The sequence below is a fragment of the Mytilus galloprovincialis genome, chromosome 12 (assembly GCF_965363235.1).
Source record: "Mytilus galloprovincialis chromosome 12, xbMytGall1.hap1.1, whole genome shotgun sequence".
NCBI classification, from domain to species: Eukaryota; Metazoa; Mollusca; class Bivalvia; order Mytilida; family Mytilidae; genus Mytilus; species Mytilus galloprovincialis.
The window spans coordinates 25,269,023-25,282,782 of record NC_134849.1 but is presented as its reverse complement, the minus strand read 5'-3'; the positions used below and the strand labels follow the sequence as shown (position 1 = coordinate 25,282,782).

Genomic DNA, 13,760 nt, shown 5'->3' with positions numbered 1-13,760 from the left:
TAAACGTTCAAAGTGTTGAATCTCAGAGTCGTTTCCGTTCTATACATTTTCTTTGTCTCAACTTAATGTTATTTAACTACTACACACTGTTTATAAGCCCGAAACACATATCAAGTTTGAAATTGGGTGGCATCTCCTTTACCGTTTTGTGTACAACAGAATGAACGAAAAACAGATCTGAAAGACAGAGACCACCGACAACCATTATAGATTAGATGAGTTCATGACTTGGCGGGTAAAACATGTTCATATCTGAAATTTATGCAAAATTGATAATGGAAATGGGGAATGTGTCAAAGAGACAACAACACGACCAATGAGCAGAAAACAGCTGAAGGGCATCAATGGGTCTTCAATACTGGCGGAGGACATTTCAGCGCATCGATAGGACATTTAAGCGAAAAAAATTAGACGTTTTAGCGTCAAAGTAGAACCCATTTTAGCGCCTGATTTTTAACCCATTTTAGCGAATATTCAAATTGTCAAAGCCCATTTTAACGAAATATATTAAACCCTTTATAATATATAATAAATAAAAAAAACTTTAATAGAATCAAGACAGCACAATATAAAACATATGATGTCCAATAAAATACAACACTAAATGTCTAAAAGATTTAATCAAATGTTAAAAGTTCGTTCTAGCCGGGAATTTATGTCTTAGAGAACGTACGTAATGGTCTCTAGATATTCCCCCTGTACACTACTGTTGAATTGCATTAGTAACTGTTCTTTCTCTTTAACTTGTCTAGATTTTGATGCACATTCGTCTACATTTCGTATTTTTGTGTGTGTTGTTGTTTGCTATTTGATAATAGTATCAAGAAAAACGTAAATAGCTGGCTGACAACTATAACATTGCTCATTATAATTGTCATTTAACGACTCTGGACCCTTATTTTTTGTCCCTTTAAAATACATTGAACTTCTGTCTAAAGCTTAGTATACTTCAAACAGGTTGGTTTTCGCTAAAATGTGCCATCGAAAATACAGGTGAACGGATTAATCCGGCGTATAAATGAACTCTCAGGTTGGCTCTCAAATGTCCCCTATTAGTTCAAAATTTTTCGCTAAAATGTCCTGCGCCCTTCAATACAGCGAGAAAATCACGCACCCGCAGGCGTACTTCAGCTTGCCCCTCAAAAAAAAAATATCACAGGTGCTTGGGTATATGATACAGACAAAAAAAATATTTTCTTTTTTGTTGATTAAAATATTCAATTGTCTATATTTATAATATATATTTATCAGTTCTGTGCATGTCTCACCTAGTTTCGAGACTCAGAGAAAAATGTTTTTTTTTACTATATCCTTACTATTAAAGAAACAAAGAAACAAAAAATTGAATATTTGAATCAACTGAAAAAAATTAAAATTAAAATCAAAAACAACATATATCATATACCCAAGCGCCTGTGAAAAGTATGTACTTGTGTAAACTCCGAAATATATAAAAGAAAGATAGATATTAATGTAAACATGTATGCTATTTTTATACATGTAGTCAGCTTGGCTGCCCTCCAAAGTCAAGAACTCCAATTATTACAGTTTTAGAATGTCAGACAGTTTTGCAAGATAATGTGTACCTATTGTTATGAATTATAAACTAAGATTAAATCAAAAGATAAAACATAAGGTCATCAGCTGATCTTAGGTCTACATTGTACGTGAAGATTACAATATAGGTCTGATGGAAACCTTAATAAAAGTATATTATGTAATTTTGGGAATCATTCTGAGTTGCAATTGTAAGTTTATTATTAATTCGTGCTATCACTTTTTACGCATGGAAATCGAACAGTCAAGATGATATTTCTCGTGTAATATTATAATCCTCCAGATTAATTACCATTTTGAAATGAAAGATCAGAAGATAACGGTCCAATGATTTCTTATGAGTAACAATTAGGGAATCGCAGCGTTATGTTGCTGATCTTCTTCTTGAAGTTTTCATGGTAATCTTTGATGTACACAACACACGCGTTACGAGACAGTATGATATTATTAGTTACACAGTGTGCACTTGTCCTACGCAATTGTCCTACATGTAATACAAGAATTTATCGTGTCAATAAAATTCATATCAATTCCGTATTAGGACAATTGAACACTGTGTAACGAATTTATCCTGATTTTGTTACACTACATATTATTATATTCAAATTAAATTTTAGGACAATATCAACAAATATATCTTTGATATTTAATCTTAAACTGTGAAAAATTCAAAATATTATGATTAAAGCAACTCAATTTATTTATTAGGTCAATGGTATAAGGAGATAATTTCATTTGACGTGATAAAAAATTGTACTGAAATTTATTAGGACAATATCAGCCAATTAAATTGCGAGAAATTACTCTAAATCAGGATAATATTATTTATCTTTTTTAAATGTTATATCGATATGTTATTTTGCTTTGCAATTAGTCAATTAAAAAGAACCGTGATTACTTGTTTAGATTTTCCCATCGGAAACACAGAGTCATCAAGGTGGTACACATGCATAAATAACACATAAAAGTTCAATGAAATTTTCTAATAAAGTGTATGATTGAAGTATTTTAAAAATTTATATTTTTGTCAACGGGTCAAAGTAAATATTTTGTCAAAATTTCATGAAAATTAAACGATACAAATTAATTCTAGTCGAGTGGTTTGGTAACATCTTAAAAGAATATGATAATTTTACTTGAAAAAAACAGTATAACTTTGAATTCTAAAACTAAAGTGTCTACATAATCAATATTAGAAAATTGTAACAGTAAACTTCAATACAGTATACTCAAAACGAGGGACTGGGCAATACATTCTTTACAAAAACCGAGGTCAACTTAATTGATCCTGGAACAGTTCTTTCTCTACCGACACCCACCGTATATATAGACGGCACTACATTGTATTTATTTAATAATACATGTACCTTGTAGTCAATTACATTTTTGATATTGATATTATATTAAAATAAAAAAATAACGCGATATAAATATCCTGCCTCAAAAGCGCTTTTTCTGGAATAACCTTCACCAGGAACGCTAAAAGCCGAAAATTTGATAGCCAAGATCCAAGGATGTATAGAGACCCAAAACGTAAAGTAGTTATAAACCAAAAAGGATCTAAACAATGATTATTTTTATATTGCAGCGCCACCTGGATGTTTAGCACAGGAAAGTATTTGTAGAACAGGATGGGTTTACTTTGATTCCTCTTGTTATTTCTTCTATACTGCTCATCATGTGACCTGGAAACATGCCACGGTATCTATTACATGTAATTTGCATATCAACACTTTCTGTGTGTTTCTAATGAAATGGAAATAGTGTCAAAGAGACAACAACCAACCCTCAGAGCAAAAAAACAGTCAAAAGCCACCAATTGGTCTTTAACACAGCCAGACAATCAAGATCCGGGAAGGGCAGCAGCAACTTCCGAAGCAAGGTTGTCGGCTTTCCGAACTTTCAAAATTGCGGCTACTAGTTAAATGAAAATGGACGTCACACCAAACTAAAAAACATATAAAGAAAAGAAAAATCCATACAAGACTCACATAGGTCAGAGGCTCCTGACTTGGGACAGACGCAACAATGTTATATATGTATTACATTTGTAGGTGTAGGCTGCTTGTATATGAGTGGCATCAGCCCAGAGGATATGAGATGTCTACATCTGATTTATATTTAAGCAATAAACTATTATTTTCTCTTTTCTCTTAATATTTAAATAGCAATTTGTTTTGTAATGAATTGGGTGATGGTATTCTCAAGTGAATTGTTTTCTATTATAGGGGGACTTTTATTGCCTATTAATGCTCACATCAACTTCATTTGAACTTTGGTGAACAGTTATATCCTTTAAAAAACATACAGCAGCTATTATATATATATTTATATGGTAAAATATTTTATCATGTGAATGTCACATGATTTGTATATTTTAGATGTTGTGCCAAACTCGAAATACCTATTTGGTTGCCATAGAAACCGCAGCAGAAAACAATTTTATACATACACATGCGAAAAGGCTTGGAGGTAAAAAAATATTTATATAAAATATGGAATACATGTAACAGTTTAAGGTGGTACCTAACACTACAGGGAGATAACTCTGTAAAATCAGCTAAACGTTTTCATTACGTTGTGTTGTTAAGGTGATATTAAGCTTCTTAATGATCAAAATAAGTGTTTGTCAAACTGCTATATAACCAGTGTAATTTTTCTGAAATACGGTTGGTTCATTTTTTTTTTAATTTTGTATATTTTTGTAAAAGGGTCAAAGTAAATACTTTGTCAAAATTTTAAGAAAATTAAACGAGCCAAATTAATTTTAGTTAAAGTGTTGGGTACCACCTTAATGAAGTTTTTTTTTATTAAGAGATTATAAGAAAGCAAATTAAGAAATGGTCAGCTTTATTTAAAAAAAATCAATCATTTACCCTCTTGAGCTTCAAATATGACATGATATCGAGTATAAATGATAACAATTTGAATTAAATGGACAACTTGGACTTTATGTTTTTTTTCGTCATTGGTTCTCGATTTATTATAAATACTAAAAAAATCCAGAAGTTGATCAATATGAAACCTTAAATAATATACAATAGCACAGACGTTTAACTGGGTGTAGGTATACACATTTGGGATCTATAAGAATAATTTGAATAGTTGAGGCTTCACTCTTTGAATAATCTGGAATCCTTGAATAGAAATGAACAAATTGCCGCTAAGTGCATTGCAAGACTTATTAGACCGTTGGTTTTCCCGTTTGAATGGTTTTACACTAGTAATTTTGGGGCCCTTTATAGCTTGTTGTTAGGTGTGAGCCAAGGCTCCGTGTTGAAGGCCGTACATTGACCTATAATGGTTTACCTTTTTTTTTAATTGTTATTTGGATGAATATTTGTCTCATTGGCACTCATACCACATCTTCCTATATCTATATATGGGTTTCTTTATTTCATTATAGCGTTTTTAACAGTAACAAGTTGATCTACAGAATTCGTTTCAGATGGTACTTAAGACCTGCAATGAAAATTTGGATCGCTTAATTTTCATGAATTTTTAACAAAATATTAACTTTGACCCTTTAACAAAAATATAAAAAAAAAAATTGAAAAATCTTGAATCAGCCACTTTATTAAAAAAAAAATCATTGGATAGATACCAGTTTGACAAACACTAATTTTGATCATTGAGAAGCTTTACATTTACTTAACAATAGAACGTGCTTAAAACGTTCATCTGATTTTTACAGAGTTATCTCCCTGTAATATTTTGTACTACATTAATATATGCATAAACTGTTAGCAGCTGGAATTTCAAAACAAACAATAACAATCATTCAATCATATCCAGGCCATACATATACTTATTGATTATATATGACAAAGATCTTCAAACAATTTACTCTTCAGGTGGTTATTGGCTAGGGGGCTCAGACGAATTTGTAGAGGGACAATGGGAATGGGCGTCAATCGGAAAACCATTTGAGTACACAAACTGGTACCCGGGGGCTCCAGATAACCAGCTTCACCATCAGGATTGTCTTATGACGAAGGGCATATTTCATAATGGATGGTGGGATGACGTGGATTGTAACCAGGTTGGAAAATTTATATGTGAGGAAAAGTAAGTAGATTACCTTTCGGAGCACGTGAGACTCCCCCCTCCCAGTTTTAGTTGGGTTCGTGTTGCTCAGTCTTAAGTTTTCTATGTTGTGTTTTGTATACTATTGTTTGTATATGGGTCTTTTTCTTTTTTAGCCATGGCGTTGTCTGGTTTTCTGTTAATTTCCGACATATCAGTTTAAATGTCATTGTCTTGTATCTTTCGCCCCTCTTTTGTCAACATTTTTGTCTCTAATATAAAAAAATATGCAAATATGTTAAGATTGCTCATGAGCCATCGATCCACCAGAGACCACAATGACGTAGATTTAAGCAACTATAAGTCACTTTGCATTCTTTGACAATGATCAAAAACTGTATCATATAATCAGCTATAAAGGGTCTCGAGTCTTGACAAGACAAAATTGAATTCTAAGTGCATTACACACCAGTCTCCGGTTAATATATTTTTTGTGCCCATCCAATTTTAAACATTTGATTTAAGCTGTGGGATGAATAAATAACAGTTCCCGTGAGACAAAAACCCAACACATACAAACATTATATGTATTTATAAAACTCAACATGCTAGTTTCTGCGATAAACAGGTTTTTTTTTTATAATGGTATCTTATTAAAAAGGACACAAAAAAAAATATATATATAGAAAATTTATTAACAAAAAAAAAGAAAAGATGATTGAGGAAAAGATGATTGAGGAAAAGAAAAAAAACAAAAAAAACAACAAACAGTCTGCTAATTTTGTATAGTTGCTAATTCATCAAATCTTGAAGAAAAGGAGCGGTTGTTTATGGTCTATGATATAACTCAATTGAATAAATTGTCAATATATCTTTATTTTTTCAGTTTGAGAGGTCCTGTTATTGGATGACCATGTTAACAGGCATTGGTTTATGTAACAAAAGAAAACGGCATTACGCAATTAAATTCCATAAATTATATTGAAGGTTTTGTTTTGTCAAATCTGTTGTCTCCTAAATAAAGGACTTCCTCATATGTATATAAAATCAAAAATAATTATAACGGAATTCATCCTTATCTCACACATCTTCTAATAGACTGTCCATATGTAAATTAAAATGTAAGCTCCGCCCAATTAGTTGAAATTACATTGGTAAAATTACTTCATTTCTTTCACTTGACTGGGCGGGGTGTAATCGGTTCGTATATCAAAGACAAGTCTATCTAAAGACAGGTGTTTTGGGATCAACTCATCAATGAAGTTTGAGTTATTCGTCCCATATCTTACATCCCATCTCCTTTGTTCTAACAGGATCTGAGCCGGATCACCCCTACCAGATCACCCCAGTTTGAAATTCTTTGTTATGCATGCTTTCCTTTGTTCTGTAACATTTTGGCGGGAATGTCAAATCCACTATAAAACTTATAATTAAATATACAATTATACGGAAAAGACTAACTATCAAAATTCACGTAGAAAAAAATCCAGTGTATTTGCTGGGATTCGAACTCTAGATCTTTAGCATATCAAGCCATGACACAACCACTACACCAGGACGACTGGATACTAACTATCAGTAATTTAACATACTTAAAGGAAGCAAGATATTTTTAAGTGGGGCGAGTTGGCAGACCTTTATTCATTGGGGTTTAAACCCTTTTCGTTAATAAGTGAGTTGTCAGTGATTGTTCAGTTTGATTTTACACTTTTTCAAAAGTGGGGCGAGTCGGTAAACAAGAGTGGGGCGATTTTCTTCATAAAGTGGCGATATAGGTTGGGCCGATTGGCCAGTGGGGCGAGTTGACATTGTTTGATATCTACTCATCGTGTTCGGGGGGTCAAAAAGGGTATAAATCATATAGTAATGTATACAGAATATTATAATGGTTGTGTGGCGTTCTAAACTAGATTTTATGAATTGTAAATGGTTTTTCGTCTAATCTAAAACAGCTGGGATGTAAAATAGTTATCCCACTCGGACTTGGTGTGTCAGTGTTAGATTACCCTCTGGCCTCCGGCCATCGGGGTGATCTTACACTTACACACCGCGTCATCGTGGGATAACTATTAATTGTACGACTTTGCCCCCCGCAGAGCTATAGAAAAACAGTACATTAATTAATAGTTATCCAATTCGGACTTGGTGTGTCAGTGTAAGATCACCCCGATGGCTGGAGGCCAGAGGGTGATCGAACACTGACACACCAAGTCCGAATGGGATATATATATTTTACATCCCAGCTGATTTGGATTAGACGAAAAACCATTTACAATTCATAAAATCTAGTTTAGAACGCCACACAGCCATTATAATATACTTTATATATTACTATATGATGTATACCCTTAATGACCCCCGAGCACGATGAGTAGATCTCAAATAATGTTAACTCGCCCAATCGGCCCATACTATATCGCCACTTTATAAAAAAAAATGCCCCACTCTTGTTTACCGACTCACCCCAATTTGAAAAATCAAATTTAACAATCAGTCTGACAACTCACTTATTAACGAAAAGGGTTTAAACCCCACTGAATACAGGTCTGCCAACTCGCCCCGGCCCACTTATAAAAATATCTTGCTTCCTTTAAGTATGTTAAATTACTGATAGTTCGTATCCAGTCGTCCTGGTGTAGTGGATCGAATGTGTCGTGGCTTGATATGCTAAAGGTCTTGAGTTCGAATCCCAGCATATACACTGGATTTTTTCTACGTGAATTTTGATAGATAGTCTTTTCCGTATAATTCATTATAAGTTTTATAGTGGATTTGGCATTCCCGCCAAAATGTTACAGAACAAAGGAAAGCATGTATAACAAAGAAACTCAAACTGGGGTGATCTGGTAGGGGTGATCCGGCTCAGAACACCCCTGTTAGAACAAAGGAGCTGGGATGTAACGGGGGTTACACGGACTGTTTTTAGATGATACACGGACTCTTTTTAGTTGTTACACGGACACTTTTTATGAATAAAATCACTCGTGCATGATCAGTGAGTTCATGGGCACTTTAACTTTCAATTAGATTTGAACTTTTTGATTCACCGACTTATTTACTGTCTTTTCACTGAACAAAATATTTACATTAGGCATCAATATCTTTTTTCAAACATTTCCAGTAAAATACTATTCATATCAGTACCCTAAGGGATTAGACATTTAACTTCAAAAAAAGGGGGGGGGCATGGTAGGTTTCTCCTCAAATAGATATTTTGATCCCAAATTTTATGAGAAAAAATATATTATGGTCAAGCAGATGACACATGTTTTGCATGATTCCTGATTTTCCGAATACCGTAAATAGTGCTAAGTAAAACAAAAACATTTGGATGATGGCGTTGAAAAGTAAATAGTTGATATACTCAAAAAAGAACATACCGCCCCCTTTATGAAGCAAAATAAATGTTTTCGTCAATATATGGACATGCAGGGGCGGATCCAGCCATTTTAAAAAGGAGGTTCCCAACCCAGAGTAAAAGGGGAGTTCCAGCTATATGCTCCCATTCAAATGCATTGATCGGCCAAAAAAAGGGGGGTTCCAACCCCAGGAACCCCCCCCCCCCCCCCTTTTGGATCCGCCAATGACATGAATAGTATTTTGGACAAGGCTGAAAGTAAAGAAATGATGATACTGACGTGTATATTTCAATAAAAATAAGACAGGAAATAAGTAAATAAAATTCAAATCTTATCAAAAGATAAAATCCCTATCAACTCACCAATGCACGATTGATCCTATAAACAAAAAGTGTTCATGTAATACACGTCCAAATAAGCAGCAAATCTAGAACAAAATCATACAACTTATGTCATCAATTTTGGGCGGTAATCTGCGATTGGATCATAATGTAACACGTGTTTAATCCCGATCAACACTTGCATTTCAAAAAAATAAATAAAGTATATGCCTAAATAATAATATTTATATATAATATTAAGACAAAATCCATTTTTTCATAAACATTTCATTCACTAATGAAGTAGGAAATTCATTCTTTTGATACATTTATATTATTATCGAATCTATATCAGTGGCGGATGCAGGTCCAAATCCAGGACAAAACAGTGGGGAGTCCAACTTTATGTCCACATTTAAATGCATTGATCGTCCACAAAAGGGTTGTTCCAACCCCCGGGACCCCCCCCCCCACCCCCCCACCACTGAATATTAAATTCATGTATTTGGCAACAAACGCGCGATTTCTACGATTTTGTTAAAGGGGGGAATGGGGGGGGGGGGGAAATGGCACATCCTGCATTTTTTAATCAATTTTTTTTTTTATCCCAGCCTGTTTATTTTGAAATTAATTAGACCCTCTCCCTCCCCGCTTTCCGTTTCATCCATAAAAATCAAACGTTATCCTTCTTACCACTAAAATATTTCTTTATTATATTACTTTTTTACGAAGTTGCATTTTAAAAAGTCTTAAATTTGTACAACATTCATCTTTTACTTGAAATGGTTCTTTTTTTTTATCAAATTATTAGATTCTTGATTTTTTTTCTTGAAAAAAAAAATCTCGGTTGAAGGGAAATGAAAAAAAATGTGTTTATACTATAACTCACATTTACTGTTTTATGGCTATCTAAGTTTCTCAAATGTTTAGTCTTACAAAATGTATTATTACTTTCTTGAAAAGTCGTACAAGTCAGATAAAAAACAAAAGTAACAAAAGAAACAGGCCGGTAACAACCAGCCGAATAGTTTTTCTGCACTTGTAGTCAGGTCAAGCTCAAGTACTATACTACTAAGGTCCTCGGCTATCGCCTCGGCCCTTGACCTGACTACTCGTGCAGAAAAACTATCCTATCGCCTCGGACCTTGACCTGACTACTCGTGCAGAAAAACTATCCGGCAACGGTTGTTACCGGCCTGTTTCTTTGTTACCTTTGTATTTTATCTAATACATAAACTCAGTTTATTTGTATATCCATTGAGACACCGATAGGTCATTAGAAATCAATACTACATAAGACATATAAATGTAGAAGTTAGACACATGTAGGGGACAGAAGGCTTCGTGTATATTACTCAAACAAAAACATATTTTTATTTAGGGGCCAACTGAAGCCTGCCTCCGGGGCTGGGATTTTCTCGCTGCGTTGAAGATCCATTCGTGGCCTACGCCTGTTTTCTGGTCATTGGTCGGGAAGTTGTCTCTTTGACGCAATCATCATTTCCGTTCTCAATCTTTTTCTCGTCAACTGTGATTTTTTTTTTTACATCTGGTGGAACATACCTTCCAATTGATATGCTATCGTGTGTCTTTTTATGTTTTGATGTAACACTATTGTTTCAGAAAAAGGGAGAAGGTTTGGTACCATTAAAACGTTTAATCCTGCTGCAAATGTTTGCACCTGTCCTTAGTCAGGAATCTGATGTACAGTAGTTGTCGTTTGTTTATGTAATTTATACGTGTTTCTCGTTTATCGTTTTTTTATATAGATTAAACCGTTGGTTTTCCCGTTTGAATGGTTTTATGGGAAAATAGAAAGCAAAATTTTAAACATAAACTTAATGTTATAAATACTTATATCAATAGTAAAATCTTATTTGTTCCTAGAGTTTTGTCCCTTTACCTGAATATCTCACACAAATAAATAGATATATTTACACTTTCTTTAGGGGAAGGAGTAATTCGGAATACATGTATATAGATAGAAAGTCTCTATCACAAATGTATAATAGAAGTGGACAACAAATACCAAATATAAATCTGAAAATAGATGCCAAGGCATGCTTTTCCAAAGAGCAACAATTTGTTTACAAGGAAATAAATCTGTTTGTACATGTTTTATTGTATAAATTAGGTTATACATTAAGGGAAATTAATTCAGAATTAGGAAATAACAATTACCAACATACGATGATCTTACCAAGAATTTACACAAAATTAAAAACTATCTTAATGAATTATAAGAATAAAACTGACCTACAAAGTTTCAACCCCAAAAATATTTATAAGAAAATTCTCGAAATAGATAATCATAAACATAAAATTGAAATAAAGTATAGCTATGTCAATTTCACAGATATATGGTGTAATATTAGGAATATCAAAAGCAATTATCAACAAGATTTTATTTACAGAGTTATGCATAATGCTCTTCCTACTAAAGATAATAAAAAAAGACGAAATTATATAGTAACGTTCTTCCGAAATGCTATTTCTGTAACTCAGAAAATGAAACCTTAAATCACTTACTGCTACATTGTAAATAATTAAGAGGATTTCGAATACATGACTTTATTAGCATAGAAATAAACGGTGAAACTTTTGTTTTAAATGAATTAAACTGTTTGTTATTTAATATACCCCCATCAATCTACATTGATCTATGCATGATATGTTTATTCAATTTATCAAATTAGTTATATTATCAATTCAGGTGGTTTAATTCATTGCCTTGATTGATTGTTGGTTGCTTAACGTCCAGTAGCAAATATTTCATGCATATTCAGGACGAGAACAAGTTCATAATAAATACAATAGATAGGTCTTGTCATAATAGAGGCCATAAGGGATGATGGTCGAGGAAATTTGGACTGCCACTGGAAAATGAGGGTATATTGGATAGGGACAGAAATTTTGCCTTACAACAGGCCACCTCAAAGAGTTGTTGTAAGGGTTTTTAACGTGCAAAGAGCGTGGCACTCTCTTAACACGAGACATCGGATTTAATTCATACTCTTAACACTACATTTCATAAAAATAGAGATACAATGTATATACTTAAATAAAAAATAATTTAACTTAGTAAAATATGATACTTATTATTATAATTTGTGTGTACATGATATATTTTTTTCAATAAAATACTCTTAATGTTCGGAGCACGATGATGACATAATTTGGCCACATATACCTCTTCCACCAACATGAGAAGGGAGGTTGAGGCCTGCTTCCCAATATTTTTTGAATACATTATTTTTTAATTATTTGGTTAAAATATAGCTATAATTGTTAACTCTCTAGATATCCGTTGATAAGTAAAGCCCAAACCCAGCTTCTTTCTATGAATATATGTTCATCACCCATTAACAACTCTAAATTATTAATATTATATACTAATTATATTACTTTATTAATTATAACTTAAGTCATATGCGATTATCGTTTTAATATTGATTTTCCAAACCCTTTAGTCTGAGTGATCATCGGTAGGTATAGTGTCCGGCTAGGATCGAGGTTTGTCGAGTGATTTGTTCCATTTTTTTCTAGTGTAGTTCGGGCTTTTTCGAGTGATAACACATGCGATAAGTTCAATTAAGTGCTATTTCGTAATTATAAAAGGTTTTTTTTTACATTACTAACGTGACGGTACCCAAATTGCACCTATTTTTACAGTTTTTTCAACTACGTTTTTTTTTTATTAAGACAAAAGTTTCCATTTTGTGGTTTTCTTTGTAGCCGTATCCTTCTTTACTATATAGGTACACCAATTTGAATTTCAATTCATATGGAATCATAGAAAAATTGGTCTGAACTAACTTCCAAACCATCAATGATTCTATAATGAGGAGTACCCAAATTGCATCCATGCTTAAATTAGCATCGTCAAAAGTCGAATAACAGAGCTTTTGTTTATTTTTTTCAAATATTTTGAACAATTGGATATTTGTCCATGCTTACTCTTCTTTTTTTAAGAAATGAATACTTGAAACATATTGTATTTGCTAATTTTAAAAAGATGACGTTTTGATGACGTCGCATGGCGACGTTTCAGTACATTTTGCTTTTTCAGTAAACACTTCATCTGTTGATAAATACTGTGAACGTTTTGTGTATATCTAAATATATTTACCTATTTTGAAAGACATGTATAGTATCAAATCATAAAAATACAAATTGTTTAGTCTCTAGGATATCTTGTAAGATTTCCGCTGCTATTTTTGCTAAATAGGTGCAATTTGGGTACCGTTACGTTACCCATATTATATTGAATATTACATGTTTCGATCAACAAATAAGCACATTTTCCTTGTATTTAAACCAAAAATTCAGTGTTTATTATGTCCGGTTTTTTTCGAGAGCAACTGTGAAATCGTCCGGCTTTTAAGACAAATGGTCCTGTTTTTTTTACAGAAAATTTGAATAAGAAAAAAGGTATTTTAGACTTTAAAAAATGACCTTTCTAGTTTATACCTGTAATTTAATGAATTAAAATATATTT

The 13,760-nt window shown here is 32.8% G+C and overlaps 1 protein-coding gene across 1 annotated transcript; it reads left to right on the top strand.

Annotated features, from left to right (window-relative positions):
* Positions 1 to 1,615: 1,615 nt before the first annotated feature.
* On the top strand, positions 1,616 to 6,564 carry LOC143053902 (perlucin-like). Its single transcript, XM_076226695.1, has 5 exons — positions 1,616 to 1,748; positions 3,146 to 3,258; positions 3,939 to 4,029; positions 5,412 to 5,625; positions 6,470 to 6,564. Exons 1-5 carry the CDS (start codon positions 1,691 to 1,693, stop codon positions 6,492 to 6,494), a joined length of 501 nt encoding a protein of 166 aa, XP_076082810.1. The 5' UTR covers positions 1,616 to 1,690; the 3' UTR covers positions 6,495 to 6,564.
* The last annotated feature ends 7,196 nt before the right edge of the window (positions 6,565 to 13,760 follow it).

Coding starts and splice junctions, on each gene's coding strand:
- LOC143053902 (XM_076226695.1), top strand. CDS start 1,691: ATGGAAACCTTAATAAAAGTATATTATGTAATTTTGGGAATCATTCTG. Junction 1,749..3,145: donor AATCATTCTGAGTTGCAATT/GTAAGTTTATTA, acceptor TTTATATTGCAG/CGCCACCTGGATGTTTAGCA. Junction 4,030..5,411: donor ACATGCGAAAAGGCTTGGAG/GTAAAAAAATAT, acceptor TTTACTCTTCAG/GTGGTTATTGGCTAGGGGGC.